This window comes from Argiope bruennichi, chromosome 5 (assembly GCF_947563725.1).
Source record: "Argiope bruennichi chromosome 5, qqArgBrue1.1, whole genome shotgun sequence".
In the NCBI taxonomy this organism is placed as follows: Eukaryota; Metazoa; Arthropoda; class Arachnida; order Araneae; family Araneidae; genus Argiope; species Argiope bruennichi.
This window is the reverse complement of record NC_079155.1, coordinates 77,031,147-77,054,536: the sequence shown is the minus strand read 5'-3', so window position 1 is coordinate 77,054,536 and position 23,390 is coordinate 77,031,147. Positions and strand designations below refer to the sequence as shown.

At 29.7% G+C, this 23,390-nt stretch overlaps 1 protein-coding gene across 1 annotated transcript in view; it reads left to right on the top strand.

Moving 5' to 3' along the window:
* Positions 1–22,995, top strand: part of LOC129968993 (uncharacterized) — a 62,319-nt gene extending 39,324 nt beyond the window's left edge. Inside the window, exons 3-7 of the mRNA XM_056083385.1 lie at positions 8,799–8,836; positions 10,848–11,116; positions 12,146–12,385; positions 16,872–17,481; positions 21,276–22,995. Of these exons, the coding sequence (XP_055939360.1) occupies positions 8,799–8,836; positions 10,848–11,116; positions 12,146–12,385; positions 16,872–17,481; positions 21,276–21,644 (1,526 nt within the window). The 3' untranslated portion in view covers positions 21,645–22,995. The remainder of the gene's footprint in view (positions 1–8,798; positions 8,837–10,847; positions 11,117–12,145; positions 12,386–16,871; positions 17,482–21,275) is intronic.
* Positions 22,996–23,390: the final 395 nt, after the last annotated feature.

Genomic DNA, 23,390 nt, shown 5'->3' with positions numbered 1-23,390 from the left:
CAATATAGATATACTAAAAAGTGAAATTTAATATAGAATATTTAAAATTTATCTGCTGCCTGAACCAATGAACGTTATCTAATACTAACAGACACTAATGTACATTATATGCATCATACTTTTATAAGATATCTACACTTGTAATCTTTATACTTTAGAAAAAATTTTTAGAAATAAAATCTTCTAACTGATATACTTTTTACCAATATCAATGAATGTAATTAAAATAAATTTTGAATCTAAAATTTTTTAATGGAAAATAGATTTTTCAGTTTTTCTAGTTTATTATTATGTAAACAGTGCTTAGTACTTATCGTAAATTTATATACAAATAAACTGATAACCTCAATCATAGCAATTCTAGCATCATAATTTTGGAACGTACATTTACACTTCCAATTTCTACGCTCAGAAATGAAATTTTGAGTCAGTATGTAGAACCGAAAGAAAGTTATAGGGAAAAATAATTGAAAGATAAACAGCTTATAGGAAAAATATTTTCATTTTAAAATTCTAATTTCCTCTAGGAAAATTGATATATTTAGAATATTTTATTATATAATTCAATGACGCATAATGAGGTGAATTACCATGATGTCAATTAAGACATCTAGTTCATCAACTTGGCGCAGTTTTGAAATCGAAATTAGTTAGTAACTTAGTTCTTCCTTTAATTAATGTTGATTCAGTACTTCATTATTTAATCTTATTTTGTGATAATCACCATAAAATTATATTCAAAGTCAGTATAAGAATGCAAATACTGTACGATCAGTAGCTTATAACAGAAAAAAAAATAATTCAGTGAATCAAAATCGAATAACAATATTTGGAAAAAATATCTTTACATATTAATTATTTCAAATATTTAAAAGTATGTGCAAAACTTTGTTCTAGAAAACAAATTAATTTTGTTCTAGAAAACAAAAATAATTCTCCTCCATTTCTGAAAAAAAAAATATTTTTGTTATTGTGAAAGCTGGAGTTGACAGAACAAATAAATTATTTATATTTGTAACAAATTCTAATACAAATCTAATATTACGTTCTGGCACAGTTTTGTACAGATATGATATAAAAAGTAATGTTTACAAATGCGATTAATTACGACGTTTTCTGGCTAAAATTCCCAATTAGCTTTAGAATTTCTCTTTTGACGTCATGACTTCATTTTAACTGATACAGGCAATTGTTGAAGGTACATTTTTAGTCATTATTTGATGTAAATATTTCTTATTACTCAAAGAATGATATATTGATATTTATCTAATTAAAATACATAAAATTAAATAAAAATATGTTAATATATATATTATTTATATTATATGACCATATATATGTGTAATATATTGTATGAAAAAAAATTGTCAGTATTAATTTAAGACCTATAAAGGCATTTCTTATGAGTCTCCAATTGTGTTTTAAATCAGAACTGAATTTAATTTTAAAAAAATTCCGAAATGAAATGAGTATATAATGCTTCCTGCTTACAGAATTTTATAAAGCCCTTTTTAAATTAATACTGAAGGATCTTCAATCGATTAACGGAACTTTCTGAAACAGATAAACATAAAAGAAATTTCTCGAAATCTAGCTTCATATTGACATAGTACCTTGTATATAAAGACTACTTCAGCCGGTAGCATTAACCTGTTTTTAAGTTTTGCAACTGTTACGCACGGAGTGGTTGCGTAAACACATATTGAGGTTAAACCTGTGGAATAGCGGCCGCCCTACAGAAAGCGGAAGGAATTGTCAAAAAATAACTTCGTTTCTTGGAAAAAAAAACACATTCCAAGTTGTTTTGATGAAATACAAGGTCTGGAAGCTCACATCCTATATCTTAAAGTTCAAAAGGTGGAATAATTCACAATGTAAATTTCATCTAAAAGTTAAAGTTCAAATTTGAAGAAACCTGTCTAGATGTAAAATTAACTAATCATGATGAAAGAAAGCTTTAATAAAACCAGTTATATAACTGCCACGCTTTAGAAAGTTAAGTATCCCTGAGGGGTAAGCAAATAATAAATATGAAGAAATCAATAAAACTGAAAGAGGTGTTTATAATAACTTGTATTTTAAAACTTGTTCATGTAATTGAAGAGGATGATTTTGAGGATGTGCTATAGTGAAATTGATTATACTTTTCCCAGAATACATTTAGAAATAAATAGAACTCGAACGTTTACCAAAGTAGATGTAAAAATAATTCCATGAATATGGCATAGTTTTACCACAGTTTATAGTTAACATATTGCCTTTGAAAGTAAATAAGATCCTTTCAGTGTTTTTGCTGATTGTTTTTCCAAAATATTTATCTGTTACTTTTTCTTCTTACTTTCCGTACATTATTTTCAAATTATTTTCATTTTAACTTTTTTATTAAAAAAAAAACTTATCAAAGAGTTATTTATTCTAGCATTTGAAAAATTCATTTAAAGCAACAAAATTTTTTTCTTCTTTTAAAATCATCCTTTCATTCTAGTGGAAGAATAATTCACATGATTAAACAGACTTTCTGAATTGCAATAAAACAGGCATATTAAATAAAAATTGCAATGTATTTAAGTACAAATATCCAGAATACAATTGAAATAGTCACACTTTATTAAAAATTCAGTACATTGCTGAGTATTAACAATTAAGTACTCATTCAGTAAACATTTTTCATAGTCTTCAAATGCGAATGGTAATTTCTTTATTTAATTCTATGATTATTAGACATGCTGTTTAATCTCAATTTTAAAAACTACCGCGATTTACCATATCTAATGAATAAAACGAGCATCGGCATTATACAACCTGGGAATCGATTGTTTTCATGTTTGTGAAGGAAAAAATAAAGTTGCATGACAAAATAAAAATCGAACAAACGAACTTGTTTTCATGCGAAATTTTTCTGAATGATATTTTAAGTACACGTGCAATTTCACGTGAGGAAGAAATATAAAACTTCCGATAAAATATTTTTTAAAATTAAAGCGCTTTGTTCACAAATTTTCATATTAAATAAATTTGAAAAATATCATATGAATCGAAGACATTATTTCTCTCCTGTTTTCTGAAAAACATCCATAGTGCCGAATTTAATAAAGATAAAATGCTAAATTTGTATTCGATTTGCCTATAAAAAATGCTAGGTTTCCTTTGGATATAAAAGAAGTTTTTAAAAATATAGAAATTTCACTTCCTAGATTTATTTTACGAATAAATAAATGACAATTATTCGATATCATTTTCAGTATCATTACTTTTCTGCTCTTTCTCAATGCACAAATCTGAACTGATACATGCTCTGATCCTTTCTTACGATTTGTTAAGAACATCATCTTCTTAAATTCTTCTTCAAGTACATTTTAAAGAAAAACATTCTAACATTCGTTTATCATCTGCTGTAATTTGACAATTACATAAATTTTTTAGCATTAAAACAAAACTAGGAATAACATTGGATGGCATTCTTAGATGGATTCTTAATATGGGCTTTGTGTGGATTTTAATGCAATCCTTTTTTCTTTCATAATTTATATTCTGAACTCTGAAAGTTCTGGATTGTAAAAATCAGCTTCCATTATTTGCGTGACTATACTAACGTAAAATAATGGACGAAATAATCCTGTGCTACAACGATCCGGATACGCATTATAACGACCCGGATACACATCGTTGTTGTTTTCCCAGATTGTTTTCGCTAAAATACATGCGCTATTAACTGCTGTTTTCGACTAGCTTGCATATATTTTGAAATCAAAGACGATTGTGAGGTGTGGCATAAATCTGATTTCAATCACATTTACCTCTATCAATTTATTTAATTTTTAATTTTTTTAATAGAAAACACTTAAATAAAACTAGTAACATTTACTGAAAATAATGTTACACTTCTCTTAATACAAAGTATGCTGGACATCTAACCGATTTCAGCCAGAATAAATATTGCAAACAAACACTTTATATCAGTTAAAAAAATGAATAAAGTAATACTGATGGTTTAACAGGATTCACTTAATTTACTCTTCAGAATGTACAGTAAGAACAGAAGAAAAAAAATTAATTGCCAATTTCAATAAATTGCTTTATGATTGTGTTTCTATCTTAAGCTCATAAATGGGATTTTAAATAAGTTATTTAAGAAAACTTTATTTTAATACTTTAATAAATTTCTTTACATATTTATGTCAAAGAGATTTTGTGCAGGCATTATCTTTAATATTAAAAAAACTATTTTTAAAATATTAAAATAGTTTCTAAACGCAACGTGTCTCCACTGAATCTAAGAAAATAATTTTTGAATTCTGTAGAATCGATGATTAATAGACCATGTCTAATTTCTGGTTTAGCGTTATGAAGTTTTGCATTTGACAGGAAAAGTTTCAATTACTTATTTTTGATATTGATTACTTATTTTTGATCTGAACTTTTTTTTTCATTACAAAAATTAAAGAAAATTACTTATTTTGCTTTTAATGAAAAAAATTCAATTACATATTCAATAAAATTCTGAAGTTTAAAAAAAAAATATTTTCTAAGAGATAAAAATTTGAATTTTTTTCCAAGTTAGCATTTAATTTTAATGAAATTTCAAAAAAAAATATATATTTTATTAAAAAATTTTCCATTGGATTCTTTTTATTTTCAAGAAAAATCTATCGTGATTCATTTATCTTTACTTATTTACATCTATTCTTTCTAATAAAACTCATTTTATTAGTTCTTCGTCAAACATCACTGGAATAAAAATCGTTTTCTAGAACATGATAGAATAATACAAAGTATGAAAAACAAAACAAAACTGACGGGGAAAACTTTGACTAACGTTTCTTTTGTATAAACACAACGCTAGATAATGCTCACGGATCTAGAACAGCCAAAAATATTGCTATTCAGATCGTTTACGAAAGGATCAGAAGGTTAAGAACCATTCTACAGTCTTGTGAGGAATAACAAAAAGAAATATAAAGTAGTGGTATTCTTTTGTCTAGTCTGTTCTTGCCGAGATGTTTCTTCTGCTGCACTCGAAAGACACATTTAAATATATGGGGAATCAGAAAAACGTGGACGAACATAATAAAAAGGAAGTTGACGTCCAGTTGTCACGTTGCATTCTGTCTCGAAACCAGGTCATGGCGAACGATATCTCTCGAGCAGCAAAACATTTCAAATTGCCACTAGCGGAGCCGAAACTGAAATTTATGGCTTTAGTTCAAGGTTCCGTACCCTTCGTTTGAAAGTTTTAGCCATTGTTCTGTTTGGTTATGGATATGCATAGAGAAAACAGTTAAAATGATTTAAATTTTGTGATTTTAACACAATATTGAAGAGTGAAAAGAATGGGTTTATTCCTACTGCGTTCTTTTTTCTTGGTTGAAAGTTCTTGAATTGAAGTGGGAAGTATAGCTGCGATAGAGCTTTTATAAATCGTAATTTGGTTGCTTAAGTATCATGTTTTGAAAGAGATAGTCGAAATGATTTTAAATAAATAAAAGAGATAATCAAAAGAATACGGCTTTTTGATTTTATTTCTGGTGTTCTGAAATGTACAGCAGAACAAAAACTCTTTTAACAATAATGATTCAAATTTCCATAACTGCTGTTTTTATTTTTTAAAAATGAAGCTTGAATAATTAAAAAGTAATTAAATGTACCTCTGAACACAAATTCTTATAACAGTAGTAATTCATATTTGCATAAATGCCACTTTTTACTTTAAAAAATAAATTTTGAATAATTAAAAAGTTATTAATAAAATGAGTAACTTTCTACATTTTTAATTTGAGGTTGAAAAGCTTTTAATAAGGAAATTTTGATTATTCAATTAATATTTTTACAAACCAAATTTAATTAAAATTATATCTGAATACATAATTTCGGAGTTAAAATTTTAACTATTTTAATTAATTAATTAAATTTTGAACTACACTTAATGATAGAAATTGCCGAAAGTTTTGTTGAAAAAGGGAAATCACATAATGACTAGTTTATTCTTGTTATGCAATCCTATATAAAATGTTGATTATACTTTTCAATTGATAAAGAATTTAAAGCATCAATAATTTGACTGTTGTTAAATTATTGCAATATTTTGTGACAGCTTGTAATACAAATAAGTTAATCTGACTTTGAATTAATATAAGAGTTTTAAAAGCTTATTCTGCGCCAATTATTTTAATTTTATATTAATAGTTCTTAAAATTATGCTAAAAATGAATTTCAAATACATCTTTTTTTATTAAACCAGTGCCAGGCGTTTAAAAAATAAAAAAATTTGTAAGGTCTATAAAACTTTTGAATCATGTTAACAAGTTGACCATTCTATGAAGACAGCAAATCTCTATCACTCAGAGATTTCTCCAGGAAAAAAATAGTAATATAATAAAAATGTGTGATCTTTTTATGAGAAATTTGTTTTAGACTTCAGTTTTTGTTACGTTAATAAAAATTTAAAAAAACTTGTTTATATAACTGAAGAATCAATTCTCATAAGTCTATGAGGGAAACACCAGATGTATTCATCCTTCGAATTTTAACCGGTTCAAAGGACATAAAAGAATTTCAGGAAATAAATACAAGGCTCTTCAGTCAAGAATTTAAAAAAAAATCCAAAACCAAACTTTGTATCTAATTTATTTATGATTTGAAAGGTGAGTTTTTTCGGTCATAAGTTTCAATTAATTTCTGGAGGTTAGCCAGTTCTGATAAAAGAAAAAAAAAAAGATGCATTCTAATTATTCCTAATTAGAAAGAAGCAAACTGATAAAATCAGAATTTAAATGCCACCTCTCTTTTGACCTCAATAATCTTTGAAATTAGGATAAAAATCTTACCTTTAATAACAGTAATATTTGAATTGTCAAATGTTTTATTCATTTATTTCTTGTTTGAATGCTGAAGGATATACCGGAAATTCGGCGTATAGAATAATTAATATTTTTGTTTACTATAGCAACAATATAACCACTTCTCTTTACTTTAAATCGATTAGACAGAAGGGAAAGGATTAATTTATTATTTAAATCCGGCTGTCGTCAATAAGCGAGTTAGTATATTCCTGTATCCTGACAATCATAAACAATTAAGACAATCAACAGAAAATTTAAGTTTTTGACATTATTATGTAGGTGGTCATTAATAGATGCATTATTATCCGCTAGTGCACTTTTATATTTTTAAATCAACATTTTTGTACTTTTCGACTTTATACTTTTTATGCTTTTAATTTGCCTCTTTTATACTTATAATTTATTTTAGATAGATTCCTATTAGAAGACTACCTATTACAACGGTTCTATTTCATAAATGGCCCCGTCCAGCTGAAAGGGAATGGAAACGGACCTGGGTTGAAATTTTCATTTCGCTATAACTTCTTAATATTGAAGATAAAGAAATAAATTCAATTAGTCAAATGAGCGCCTTCCTAAGGCGAACAACTTTTGCATTTGAAGTTTTTCAATAACTGCAATATTTAGAAATTAGGGGCAGAAAAGTGATTTTCAAGCCCTAATATTGGTGGTTTCTAACATCGAAGTTTTTTTTTTTTTTTTTTTTTTTTTTCCAGATAGAAAGAAATTTAGAATTTAGACGTAAAGGAATGTACATTTGCCTTCCAGCTTGTCAAGAGGGGTTTTTTTTTCGCTTTGGACAGTGTAATTATACATAGTTTTACCCGTAATTAAAGGGTTAAATGATGAATTATCATAATGTAATACGCATTTGCTTTTTGATTTACTTTTAAAGCTACTCAAAAAGAATTTAAAAAAACTTTAGATCTACTTGTCACTTGGCATATTATTATAGTTATAAGAATTTTTATTCCACTCTTATTTTTTATAGCGTAAGTTATTCGTAAATGAAATATATATATATATATATACATATATAGGGTGTTCATTAATTATTGTCGGGGTTTCCGTACCTCATAACTTTCAAATAAAAAATATTACACAAAAACCGATTACGTATTCGTAAATTACAACTCAAAGAGTTTTACGTGGCAACAATGCGATCTTAGCGCATTTGCAGTCTGGGTAGTTATGACGTCATAAATAAAAATGGCGACCGTGCAAGAAAAAGCAATGTGTGTATTGTGGTTTTTCGAAACTAAATCAGTCATAACTACTCAACGTCGCTTCAGGACCACATACAAGAAAGATCCTCCTTCGGATAATTCTATCAGACGCTGGTTAACACAATTTCAGGAAACTGGTAGCGTTCTACACCGAAAGGGAGCGGGAAGACCGAGCGCATACGACGATATGGAACGTTCTCCATAACCGCCTTCAACTGAATGCCTACAAAGTGCAAATTGTGCAAGCTATACATTTTAATATCATTAATAAAATTCTTTCAGTTGTAATTTACAAATATGTAATCGGTTTTTGCGTAATATTTTTTATTCGAAAGTTATGAGGTACGGAAACCCCGACAAAAATTAATGAACACCCTATATATATATATATATATATACTTATAAAGGTTAAACTCATATTTTTATAATCAAATTCAATTGATTTATCCATTTGAATTTATTGGAAAAAACATCTGGGATATTTTTCTAGAGACATCTAACTATTTTTCTAGAAATGCTGTAATTTGGGTATTAATTATTTACTTATTTTCTTTTTCCAATTTTATTGATTCATGCATTTTTTTAGATTTTCATTTTCACTTGATTTGACTTGATTGAACAATGTAAATTCGATTTTTATATATTCGATTGTATATTCGTGATATTTATTAACTCTCTTCTAAATACTTTATTTCTGCTTACACATGTTGATGAAAATATATTTCTTTTTCAGGATGTTCATTAGTTAAAGCAGAAGAATCTCATAAACTGGTAAAAAAAACTTTTTTATACATCTCTTTTTTATTTATTTGTGCTATGAACTGTTTTTATTACACAGTTAAAATTAGACTTTCAGTAATACTGAGTTGTTTTTTTTTAACGATATACATTCTATGAAATTCTAAAACGTGTTTGAGTACATAAATGTGTACAAACATGTGAATTTTTTTAAAGTATATCTCATTTTCTATACTCCCAGATGACCAGGATTTAAGTCTTCTTGAAATGATTTAGTTTCGAAATTTACTCCTAATATATGAAAGAATGGTGAATAATGAAAAATAAAAACATGTTGAAGACATAAAAAAAAACAGCCCTAGTAGCAAAAGAAAGAAATGACAGAGGGATATTTTACTCTTTGTTCACTATTAAACCTTTATTTAAGATTTTAATGACTAAATTCGAAACAGAAATCTGTATATTTAAAATGATTAGAAAAATCAAAGGACCAATCGTCCAGCCACCAACCCCAGCACCGATTTCGCCAATTTATATTTCATATGAAATCTCAGAGGTCCTAGATATTTCATCAGAGATTACACACTTTAACACTTGCATTTTGGTGATTAATTTAAAAAAAATTACGTCACTGTATGTTCTCTACAAGAAAAAGAACATAACAACCTGCAACCCCAATCACTGTATCAATTTCATCGATTTTCATTCTTTAAAAAAAAATCTCGTGGACCCTTAAATACGTTATCCGTTGTCACCTGTTCTCATCCACTCACCATTTTGTAAAGACGTCGCAAAATAAAATTTTGACACAGACAATTCACCAGCCTCAGCAATTAAATCGATTTCTTCACTTGAGAGCATAGCTAACCAATAAAATAACTTCATATTATTGCACAAATATAATATAAAATAGTACTTTCACTAGGTATGATAAAATGTAATTCATTTAAATTGTTTGACATCGCTAAAATAATGCTTTTATTACGGTCTTTGAATGGCTGACAGAGCTAGCTTTAAAAAAACATAAAGATAAAGCAAAATTTACTTCCAAAATAATTTATTAATCTAATCCATATATAGTATATATAATAGCATTATTTTATGTGAAGCGGAATGCAGGTGCGACAAGCAGTGAAGAGACATTTTGCCTTTTTAAATTCGCTTTATTCCATCCTGTGAAGACAATGTATTTACAAGAAGGCGCGGACAAGGACGTCCGCCACAGCTCGTTACAAGAACAGAAGTGAGGAAGAATGAAATAAACTATCCCTGGTCTTATTAACATGAGATTTCTAACACGTGTCGATTATTATTGGAATTTCTCACACGCGGCGACCTTGACCAGAGGGATCCGTTAGAAGAATGTGTTTACATCAGCGCTTCTCTATGCTTTCACTCGGCACGTGGGAACCGCTGGTGCAATAATTTTTTCAAAGCTTCAATTGAATTAATTAAATAGAAAAAGTGGAATTGGATCAGGAAATAAGAGAATATTTTAGAATGACTTTATTATGAGAATTTAGAATGACTCTATGAATATTTTAGAATTAAAATTAGAGTTTAAAATATCATTATATATATATATATATATATATATATATATATATATATATATAATGTGTATATATATATATATATATATATATATATATATATATATATATATATATATATATATATATATATATATATATATATATATATATATATATATGTGTGTGTGTGTGTGTTCATTAATTCTATTGTATTGCCTGGTCAATAATTTCATTAGAATATATATTTTCTCCAGATCTGCTTAAAATTCGGACCTTAACTTGCGGCAATATGCTAAATTCAGATCGAGTGCCCTTTTAAAACATCTTAATTGATTATTTGCCTTCACATTATGTCGAGTCCCCTAAGTTTCTAAAAGGTTCGAAAGGACATTTAAACATTTGAAAAGTGCTTGTGCAAATTCCACACTATATGTATATATAAAAAGATACACATGTAATTTAAAATGCCTTTCAGTCTTTTTAAACAAATTTTCTTGTTATACATTCAGGTGAAACGCCAGTTCCCAGCCAGACCAGGGGGAGGAGGATTCCCGTTGTCCAGGAGACGACAATTCCCGCCTCCCGAAGAACTGGAAGAATCTGAATATGAGGATAGCGATGAGGACGTCAAAAATGCCGCTCCAGCTTTCAGGGGCCGACAACCACCAATATCACCCGAAGAAGATTATCCAGACGACCAGTCATACACAGAAGCACCCAAAGTGACCACACCATCTCCTCCAAAACCAACTTCTCGGATAGCAGTTTTCAACAACAGGTAATATAGAAATAAGTCAGCTGCTTCAAATTTTTTCAAGGTTTAATTTTCTGGTTGTGAAGGTTCTGTTTCCACCAGTTTCTTAAAGCAAAGTAATTTTGCATATCTTTTATTTGCTATGTAACTAATTCTTATCATCAATGTTTAAATGTATAAAGGAACGTTCAGCGAAATCTCTTTATGCATCTTTTTACCTTGATCTCCATTCATTTTGTATATAGTAAAGGAAAAGAATCGTTGTTGTCGTTACTTATTGCACTTGTCATAAACAAGCCCTTTAGCGACGTATGCAAAAAATTTCTTTGTAAAGTGTCATGAGATTAAGAAAAAAATATTTTAAAAATTTTAGATCACAGTTTAATCAGAATCCAAAACTAAATGGATCGACAACTATGGTTCTCTCAATAAATAAACAAATAAAATGTGATTATTTCTACATTTGTTTGCAAATTTCCTTTTAACATCCCTAAGAAAGATTATTAATTTCAATTTATTATAATAAATTGATCTAAAATATCATAGCATATCCAATAATTAGATTTACATTTTTCTTAATGCCAGATGTTTTGATAATAAAAATTGAAGGAAAAAGATATATTTATATATAATTATTCAAAAATGGTTATTTCAGAATAGATGTAGTAATTATGATTAATTATTGTTTAATTATTTAACAATTAGAATTTTTAAAAATTCAAAATTTTGTTTGATATAAGCACATTACGACGATAAGAGAATATTGATAAAATGTAAAACTATATCTTTGCACAATGCAGCTCTTTTCCTTCTTTTTTGAACCTAGATTTGATAATATATAATGTTGGAACTGTTTATTGGATAAATTTTTGAGAAAGTTTTAGAGTAGATTCAATATCCGATAGAAATTTAAATTTTCTTTATGTTACCTTTGTTGCAAACTGAACATGTGAGTTATCAAACAATAATTCAAGTCATATATTTCATCCAAGTAATTAAATCTTTTGCATTTTATAAATCTACCAATTATCACCAATTTCATCCGATGTTCAGGTTCAATTCAAGACCAAGGTTTGGAGCTCAGACCACGGCCAAAACCACTCCATCAACGAAAGCTCCTGCTCCTTCTTCAAGTGGCCGTGCCACTCCGGCACAGAGTCAACGTTTGGACGTGGTAGCCAACATCTTGAATAAACCACCTCCACCAAGACCGATTGCTAGAGCTGTCCCGCCTGCAAGGGATGCGAGTGCAAATGTAGTGAAAACACCCGCACCAGAGGTCTCCACCCGAAGGTAAATAACCGAATTTGTTTATTTATTAATTATTATTATTGAAATATAGGAAGGAATCTGAAAATGAGAAACAAAATTTAAAAGAAAAATTCATATAGGTGATAAAATATTTCGTAAAAAGCAAGCAAGCAACATTTTGAAATTCTATTTAGTTTCACTTTATAGAAGTTAACAAATTAATCAGAAACTAATCATAGTAAATCTTATCTATTCAAATATATTTTTTGGATGGGCAAGACGTAAATTTTGATTCTCTTTTCTGTTCTGATCATCTTTTTGAAATTTATTATTTATAAAGTATACTAACAAAAAATTCTTCAACCGACATATATTTTGACTTCGAGATTTTGGTAAGTATCTAAGCTTTCAGGCCTTCCTAAATCTATAATACACATTTTTTGAATCTGTTTGTCTGGATATGAGTGAACATGGTATTTACAAATTGCAAATGGCTAAATGGATAAAATTTGATGCAAAATTTAATATCTAAAGTGTTGATATGTATCAAATTCTGAAATAAATTCATCCAGGTGGACAACCGCGTACTGGTATGCATACTTGTATGAATGCAAACTACATAACTGTAAAATGCAACAGCCGGGATAGCCTGCTTGGTAGGGCGTTGGATTCGCGTCTCTTCGGTTGCGAGTTCGAACCTCGCCGGCCGAAGACTCCCCGCGTGCTTGGTGGCTGACGTGTGTATAAATCTGTCGTGGTCACAAAGTCCTCCATGTCGAGAGTAATGCCACTGGGGGTACTGGATCAGGGGTGATCGTTCTTTGATTCTGGTCTAAATTACGCTCTGTGGATGAGTGAATGAAATGCATGAATGAAGTCCGCCCTGTAAAAAGGGTTGCGCCGTGAGTGTAGCAAAGTTGTTTTTTTGGCCTTAGATGGCGATACTGAAAAAACAAGAGGCGTTCCCTTGGCTTAAACCACAAATGACTTCTTAAAGTAAGTGGGCTTGTTTAGACAAGAGCCATTAGAAACAATAAAATGCAGCAATCAATCTCCCAGGTGGGAAGAAAAATATCCAAAATGTATTACAGGTATTCTTTACTCTACTATAAATATAAAGTACAAAACCCCCATATGACTCTGGAAATAAAAATCGGGGACTCACGGCGTTCATGTCCTCTATGAAGGTCCTCAATTTCTTTGCAGGAGGAAGGAAGAGCAACACCCTTATTAGAGAATATGCGAGAAAATTTCGGGGAAAGGACTCTAGTTGATTTGAATTTATGTCGATTCAGCAAATTAATTTCGCAATATACATTTCATCTAGATTTCCTCAAATAAATAGTTCCAAGTGAACGGTTTAACTTCTCTCTTTTATTTTCTCTTATAAGAAATATACAAAAGGAAAAATATTATAATTATCAAAAATTCAATGTCTAGATTTTGATGAATTTCTACTTCTCAATGTCCCAGAATTCAATTTTTTAAAATTTTGTTTATGTATGAATACGACAATTCAGTAATGCATATAGCTAAGCTTAATAAATTTGGTATGTGATCTTTATTCCATACTTTCTGTCTATGCATGGATTTGTCTGTCGGTCTGAAGCGGCGGTCCAACGACCTGCCACCTCACGGATTTGGTCATAAATCTGACATCCGACCCACTGGGGGACCACACTCCCCCGCCGCCCGTGGTATGCCTGTAGACGTCGGTGAGCTTCCCGCAAAATGTCGGTAAATGGACAAACATCAAAGAGCCGGAAAATCTGTTTGGGCTAGGGGGGGGGGTGTCAAAGAAACTGAGGGTCAGTTTGTTTTGAATGGTCGAAAGGGGAACGCGTGCCGTCTGAAGATTTCTCCGGTCGTGGGTCCGCCGCCACAGACGGGGGTGGCACCACGAAGGAAGGGTGACAGTTTTATGACCACATCCGTGAAGATCCTCCGGTCGTGGGACCGCGGCTTGATATTCGTATGTATATGAATGTGATAAATTAGAAATATAATGACTTAAAAGATAAAATTTAATGTATAATGAAATTCGATTGATTGTGGAATGAAATTTAGTTTATGATCTGGTAAACATAATCGTATATTTGTATAAACTTTAATTTCAGTTAATCGAAAAAAGTTGTTCAAATTGTAAACTCAGCTTTCTGCATTCTGAGCAAAAAATGCGTCATATTGCATCAATATCGTTGAATATTCTGGGGAAAGAGACATTGACGCTTTATCCTAATCTCTGATTCTAAATGTAATAAAAGTCTGAGTATCAGTGAACCGACCTTGTCCGAGACCAGCAATATTCATGTAAGAAATGGGAATCTGGGAAAAACTCGCCCCCACTGTGTTTTTTTTTTTTTTTTTTTTTTTGGTCGTAGCAAGACAAAAGTTTTTACACTGCATCTAAAATGGTAATGGACGGATCTTCAAAGAAAATTTAATTGATAAAATAGAAATACAGACAATTTTTGATTGAATGTATTGAAATGGGGGAAAAAACCAATTCAATTTAAAATTTTGAATTCATCTTTTCGATTAGAAGCCTTTATCTTATATATGTGCATTTTTTTACTGTCCACAATTTTCCATGTTAAATTAATAAATGGATTTTTTTTTCTATTTCACTTTAGATTTTGAAAAAAAAAAAAAAAAAAAAAAATGGAAATGTAACGTAAACGAAAACCATGTTAATAGTAATATACTAAAGATAAATAATATTTTACGGGTATTTATTATTTAAAGGTTACGTTTTAAAATAAAGTTACAAATAACGTTTGCAAATTAGCATCTTTCTTTCATTTAACTTGATTTCTTAATCAAAATACTAAATATTCCATAATTTTCTACATTTAATCAGTGAGGATGTGTTTACACCTTCTGTATTACCTGTAATTTCGAAGAATTATTTATATTTCATTCTTTTGAAATGCTATTTTCTTTGTTTCTAATGTAACTGTTTTTCGCCATGATTTTTTACACTGAACAAATGAATTTTACAAGTTCAACGAAAGGCTTACGTTAAAGATTTCATTCCTGGAATCCAGAAATTTGCATCAAGAAGTTCATAAATGTCACGTCTTTATTAATTAAGATTTTAAATAAAAATTATGCTTACAAATATTAAAAATTATAAGGTCTTATATTTGAGAAATGTTAAAACAAATACAATGAAATAAGAGACATTTTAAGCATTTATAAATAATTTCATTTTTTGAAATTTTATACAAATGTAATACTACAAATTTATACAGAATATAATGTTTGTTATTTTTTATTAAACAAAAAATATGTAATATTTTATCGTTCTTTGAATTTCGAAGATCTTTTAGCATAAAAGAAGAATCTGATTTAAATCAATTTTAAAAAGCATTAGCTTTTAATTGGTCCGTAATAGAAATAAAATATTCATATTTTACTGCTTCTGCTTTAATGTAATTATTAATGCTCGATTTTTAATTTCTTCTTAACGATATATAGAGAAAGTACTATAATCTTCAAAAAATTCGAACTCGAAATTTTGAAAAAATATAATTTTGCTATTATTTCTCTCTTTGTAAATGTGATACTCATAGTGAGCTAGACAAATTTTTGTTCTATCAAATTTTTAATGAAATCCATTCAAAAGAAGTCTTATCTGGCTGGTTGTTCAAGTACAAGCGAACTCAATAACTACAAAATGTGAACTAGATAAATAAAATTTAGTATACCGGTTTAGCATATAAAATAAAGATTCCTTTTAAATTTTGTACTAAATCTGACAAAGGGTTGACCGTTTGTCAATTCTACTTCCTCGTACATGTAAACGTATTAACTCATAAAAGAAATGACTAAAATCAAAGGAATTCAGTATGTGATCACGCAATTACAACTGTAGTTATATATCAAATTTTGGTTACAATCGGTCTAAATAGAGGAGTTCAAAATACATATTCGCATGATAGATATAATAAAAATCCAAATTCGCGCAAAAGATTATTGTTTTATACTGCATATCGTAGCTATTGTTCGCCAACGCCATGCAAGGTATTCGAGACCTTGCGCAACATACACATTTTAAGCGAGGGAAGAGGGATAAGAGCTTTACTGGAGAATGCAAAAAAAAAAAAAAATTCGGGGTGACCATCTTTGCAAGTTTAAAAGAATTATTTGATATGGTTTTAAAAGCTTGTGTAGCAGTTAAAATTTAAATTAATATCCTACTTTTATGGTTTGCCAATTTTAAATATGATTAAAGATTATATAAATGATCAGACTTATAATTTCTAATACACTCACACATAAACTCTTTCTTCATTATGAATTCTAAAGTTAATGCCCATCACAATAGAAAAATTATGATTGTTTTACTTTCAATAACGGTTTACATCTGAAGTTGAATTCATTTAACGGTTTGATAAACTAGAATTTTAGGTAACTTCAAATTTCTATCGTTATTTTTGAACAGAAAATCAATTTCATTTTCAACAGAAGTTGGAAATTTCTCATTTCTGTTGTACATGCCTGTAATGTCCAAAATTTGTTTCAGAAGTTCCAACAGCCAACGCCCACGAGGACGAGCCAGACTAAGGACGAGAACTAGTTCCACAAGTACTACTACTACCACCACAACAACCCCGGCACCCCCACCTCCTGAGGAATATTATTATTACTATGAAGATGAAGACGAGAGCCAAAAGAACCAACCCATCGCCACTACCACAAGCACCACTACAACCACAACTACACCAAGACCACGCCCTTCCATCAGCAGACCCCGTCCAGTGAGCTCCAGAACACGAACCTCATCAGCTCGACCTCCCGTCAAGTTCGATCCAGAATCTCAGTTTGTCCCTCCTCCAGAAGAACCTGAAGAGATTAAGGTAGAAACGACGCGAGCACCCAAGCGATTCACTACAAGCTCGACAACAAAGCCAGACGAAACTATTGGTGGCATTCCAGCTCATTTGAGGCATAAATACAGACCAAGAGCTGATGGAAGATTTATCGATTTTCTGAGGGATCCGAATCGACCCAGAGAGCTGAAAGGATTCGATTTGACTGACTATCCCTTTTATATAGTTGTGCCTGATGATATTGACTTTGACTGTGATGATAAGAAGGATGGATACTATGCTAGTGTACCACATAAGTGCCAAGTAAGTCTCAGGTGTAATTTTCCGTTTTCTGCATTGAATTTTTTTTTTTTTTATCTTCATTCTTTTTAATCCGATCTTCATTTGTAGGAACAAGAACAGGCATTTCTTTGGAAGGTCGCAAAAAAAATTCTATAAAGGATTTTTGCACTTTCTAACTACTAGAAAAGCTAATTCTCGATTATCAGAACGAGTTTTTTTTTAAAAAAATCAAGGGAAGGTAATATTGATTCGCATGTTGATATCTTGAAAAGATGGGTTTAAATTCTATTATTTTTTAAAACTCTATGAAGTATGATGACATATTAGAATTCTAAAAAATGTCTTGTAGTATCTATCCAAGTCTAATGTCCATGAAAAAAAAATTCAAATTATACTTGATGAATTTGCAATGATTTTTCAGCACTAGTACGAACAAAATTTTTCATAAAAACTTATTAAAAATTTAAAAAACATATTAATAATAAAAATTTCTCTTCAGATTGAAAAATCTAAATTACGGTTATATCTGAGACATAGAAAACGATATCCTAAAATACTAAATTTTAATCGTTGTATGAAAATGAATCAATGTGCATTTCTCATTATTATGCATTCTTTTAAAAAATCCCTGTCATTATAAAGTTAAAATTTCAAAAAATTATGTATGATACTCTTTTACTTAAAATGCTCTATTTATTTGCTACGAAGTTCCAGTAGTAGAAATTATTCGCAAAGTCGTGAAAAAAATTATATCGTAATATGACGAAAGAAATTACTTTTTTTGAGAGAAAGTTCATTACAAATGAGAGAAATAAAAGAACAAACCGTTATGAAGGATATTATGAATTTTTCTTGTCCTTGAAGTACGAGGTCTAAAAGAGAGTTTAAACAATTGCCTTCATTGGGTTGCAATTATGCAACAAAGAAACAAACTTCAAAAACAATATGTTGAGATATCTGGGGGCACGGCAGTGCCCCCACCAAGTCGAGCAAAAACAAGCTGCACGCCGTACCATCCTTTTCTCGAAGCAGTTCAGGCCATTTTAGACCCCCTATAACTTCGTTGTGAATAAAATTAGAAGCCTGAATTTTCAGTAACCAAGCAGGTATTATATAAACACGGTATATTTCAAATTTCATTAAATTTGAACCAGTAGTTTAAGAATTATAACTAGTCAAAGTATGTGAATTTTGTCACTGACTGACTGACCGATCATCAAAACTCTAAGACACTTCTAGTAGACATAGAAGCTTTAAATTTAGAATACAATTAGTGTTTAGTGTATAAATCAAGGAAAAACTAAAATATGCGTGTAATAATGGACGAATCAATAAATTTCTCGAAGTTTCGAGCATTATCTATTTTGTCGACAAATTCGTCGCCAAGTCACCAAACGGTCGCCAAGTTTGTCACCAAGCTCTGGGATCACTGGCTCGGCATCCGACAGCATCCAATACAGATTAATGTAAAACGGTCTTTCTTATGATGACACTATTCTTGCTGGGAAGCTAAATTACAGGTTTGTAACAATATCGAATTTGAAATAATTCAGTTTGAAGCTGTCGAAGCTGCAAACGCAATGGGTGACTTTCAGAGAATGAATCTGGTAGAAGAAGAGCAAACTGATCTTCAAAGTATGATCGCAAAACTTTATGCCGATCAAAAAAGAGTCTTCGATATGATCACAAATAAAATGGACACAACTGATAATAACGCTGACGTTTTACGCTGTTTTGTGAGTGGAACTGGTGGCACTGAAAAAAGCTTTTTAATAAAAACTCTGAAAGTTTGGGTTAAGACGTATAGAAGCTTCAAATTTAGAATACAATTAGTGTTTAATGTATACATCAAGGAAAAACTAAATTATTTTGCAATTTCAATCTAGTTTTCTAGATACACCAACTGCATAAATAACTTTGCAATCCCATATAAATATATATAATATATAGGATGCTGTGCCCCCAGATTACAAAGTGACATTTGCAGTGAATGACTCAGTGTACTAGTATATGCATAAATAATAATAATGAATAATAAGTGTATATATATATATATATATATATATATATATATATATATATATATATATATATATATCATCAAAGCCTATGAGAAAAACCCATTGAGACAGGGAGTAGGCTTTAAGAAAAAATGTAGCTGAAGCTCAAGAAGTAGTACCGGAAAAGAAAAAGAGGAAGACTACATACAAAAAGAAATGAGATGCCATCAAAAACATAACTTGTAAAAAAAACCAAGTCTCGCAACTCAGTTCTTCTATCGTAAAAAGTTGTGAGATCCGTGTAATACCTAGTCGGTCAATTTATTCAGTCCCTATTTAAGGGTCCTTCTGTCTTAAGTTATTACGTAATTAGTTAACTTAACAACATCTTATAGTGACCATATCAATACCAAAAATCTTTTATGTTTTAAATAAATAGACTGACTTGGCAATCGCACTAAACAATCTAATTTAATATAATATGTTAATGTAATCTAATTTAATGTAAAGATACATTGTGTTTTCATGCGATGGCCAAGTCAATCTATTTATTTAAACCATAAAAGATTATGATATGGTCATATTGATATGGTCACTATAAGATGTTGTTAGGTTAGCTAATTACGTAATAACTTAAGATAGAAGGACCCTTAAGTAGAGACTGAATAAATGGACCGACTTGGTATTACATGGATCTCACAACTTTTTACGATAGAAGAACTGAGTTGCGAGACTTGGGTTTTTTTTACAAGTTATGTTTTTGATGGCATAGCTATTTTTCACGATTATAGAAAAATGTTACATTTTTCCAGAACTCACCCTCTGCATGACAATCAATCTAATGACACATCGCAATTTATTCGATTTTGTAAGAGAAAAATCCACATCATTGATTGCAGTATTGAATACTGAATCAGAAATCCTTAGAATGTGGTTTCTTTCTAACATCTAAACTATTTCCATTTAGTTTCTTCATGAGGACTTGATTATTTGATATATAATTGGCAAAAATTTAGAAAAATATCACAAATTCTTTATTCAACTACGAATCTTAAAAATTTCATCAATATTCAGTAATATGCTACGTCAGATTTGTTTTTCCAAAATGAAGAATGACTTACAGAATTTGAGTTTCTTCCATTGAAAATAACTAAGAAAGAAATATTCTATATACTATCTACACATGAAAAATATGAAAGTGAAATTACAGTACCATGAAAAACAATTATATTTAGAAGATAAATTACAAAGGTAATTACTTTTTTGATGACACGTTGATGTCATGGGTCTAGCTGCCATTAGGAATGTCTATGTACACAATAATAGAACGGGTGTGCTGTGGTTAAGAGAACATAGTTTTAATATCTATCACAATATGAGGCTAAAAATGTTTTGATAAGAGAATTATAGACATATCAAGTTATGCATGAAAAGACTGAATTGAAATTAAATACAGCCATTATTTCCGGCGAGCACTTGGTCGTTAAAGGCGGTACTAAATAAAATTATTAAAAGTACTAAATAAATATAAAAATTTCAAAAATTAAACTACAAAATATCTCTCAATTATTTAAGAATACATAGTAATTCATTCTGTATTTCTTTTATGCATATTGCCCTTGCTAATTTTAAAAATTAGTTTTAATTCTTCTAACAAAGAAAACCATAATCATCCTTTGTTTGCAAATTTTGTCATGTTTTCTTTTGCATGTCCTTTAAGACTGTTATGTATAACACAACTTATTTAAGATTATTATTTACAATTACAATTCAGTTTTACTTATAATTATTTATCTTCTTTTTGCTTCATCCTAGCTATTCCACTACTGCTTCGCTGGAGCTCGATACGACTTCTTGTGCGCCAACTACACCCTCTATGATCAAACAACTTTCACCTGCAGATTCGCCAATAACGTGGATTGCGAGAGCTCCGCCAAGTACTACTACAGGAACGATGACCTGTGGAAGGAGACGACCACCACAGAGGCTCCCACCAAACCGCCCAAGAGGAAGAGCAGGCCCAGACCTCGTGACGAGGATTATGAGGATGATGAATATGATTACGAAGACGAAGAGGAAGAAGAAAGGAGGAGGAGACCCTTAAAGAGGAGGCGCAATAGGAGGAAGAACAGGAGGAGGCCTTCTGAGGAGGAGGAAGACGAGGAGAAGAAGAAGAAGAAATAAATGGAACTCTCGTTGAAATAGCATTTCCTTCAATAGCGTGTTATTTAAGAAGATTCGGAAAGTAATTTTGCAGCATTTCATCGAAACCCTGTTCTAACCAGAATTTTCTTTGGAATGCAGCGAATGAGGGACTCTTGTTTTTTTTTAAAAAAAAGGACAGGATATTGTTGTGTTTGTGCTTCGTGGTATGACACTTGTTGCCAAATGAAACGGCCTTGCTCTGAAGAAGCGATGTCGATACTTATGTTAGCTTGTAAATAAATTTCACTATATTTCTTTCTTTTCTATTCTAAAGTGGAGAAACTTCTCACTTAAAAGAATGCAAGTAAAAGTGAGGTCATTTATAATTTTAAAACATTGGATATTCTTCTTTAGTTTTGTTAGTTTTTAAAAAAATTTTATATATTATATCAGAAAATAAAATCTCCCGCTTTATTTTCACTGTAGTGGTATGCATAAATTTATTAGTTTAAAAAAATTTAGCATAATTATAATTTTTTAATTGGCAAGATTTCTAAATAACAGATGTTTTTCAAACTAAGCTATTGCTCTTTTATTATTAAAATATATCAATTTTTCTTTCAATAAAGCGCCACCACCTTAAGAATTTTCATCAGTCTGCAGAAGACGAATGAATAATCATATATTATGATACGAAGAATTTTCTCCTAACGCCAAAAATCAGTAAAATACTATTTGAAAATATCAACAAGTAACGCAAAATTGTTGTACACTGAAATCTATAAAATGATAATTTACTATTATATGTATATTTTGATCTTACTGAATCAACGACTGTATAAGAAATTATACAGTATAAACCAATATAAGGCCTTTTTATAGTTAAAATAACCGAACGTAAAATAAATCTAAATACAAGAAAATTTAAATTGCATGTAGAAACAACTTTTATTTTTGTTTAGATAATTTATAATAAGTATTGTAAAACATCACATTTATAATTTACTTTGTTGCCAAAATACAGAAAAATTTTCGAATGAGATTTAGGAATAAATTAAGGCTAGATGAATTCAAAATAATTAGTAAATTAAAATGTAAAAAATCATCTAAAAATTCAAAATGAAAATGATAAAAATAAGAGTTAAATCTCGATGCATTTTTATAATTCTAATACGAAATAATTTCTTTGAAACTTGATGGGTTTTGGATACAATTATTAAACATATTTTCTTAATAATGTGTTTGTTTGATTCAGATATTAAAGACTGAATTGTTCCTATTTTGATTCTCATTCAATCATGTTGGATTTATGTAAGTAATAAAAAATCGCACTGCTTTCAATGAAAGCATTTCTTGCATCAAATTACTAATAAAATTTTGTTCAATTCGATTTGATTTAATTATTTTCGTTGCATAAAGTTCATTGTTAAATTCAAAGGAACATTCATACAAAAATCATCCATTAGACGTACTCTGAATGAAGCTCAACAACCTGGATAATGGAAAACAACGAACTTTTTTCTAAGAATATTTCAAAAAACAGGAAGTACAAATTAAAAAAAATAGACAAGTTGCGTGTAAAGAGCAACTCTGGTTTAAATTAACAACAAAAGTAGTGTGCAAATCATTAATTGAGCAACTCATTTGAGCATCCCGAATATTTATAGTTTTTTTTAAACGAAACGTAACAATTTATGAAGTTCTGCGGGAGAATCCCCGAATCTCGGTTCTTAAGAGAGATAGGATCATAATTCTTGTATTTTCCAGAATATTCATTATTGTTGT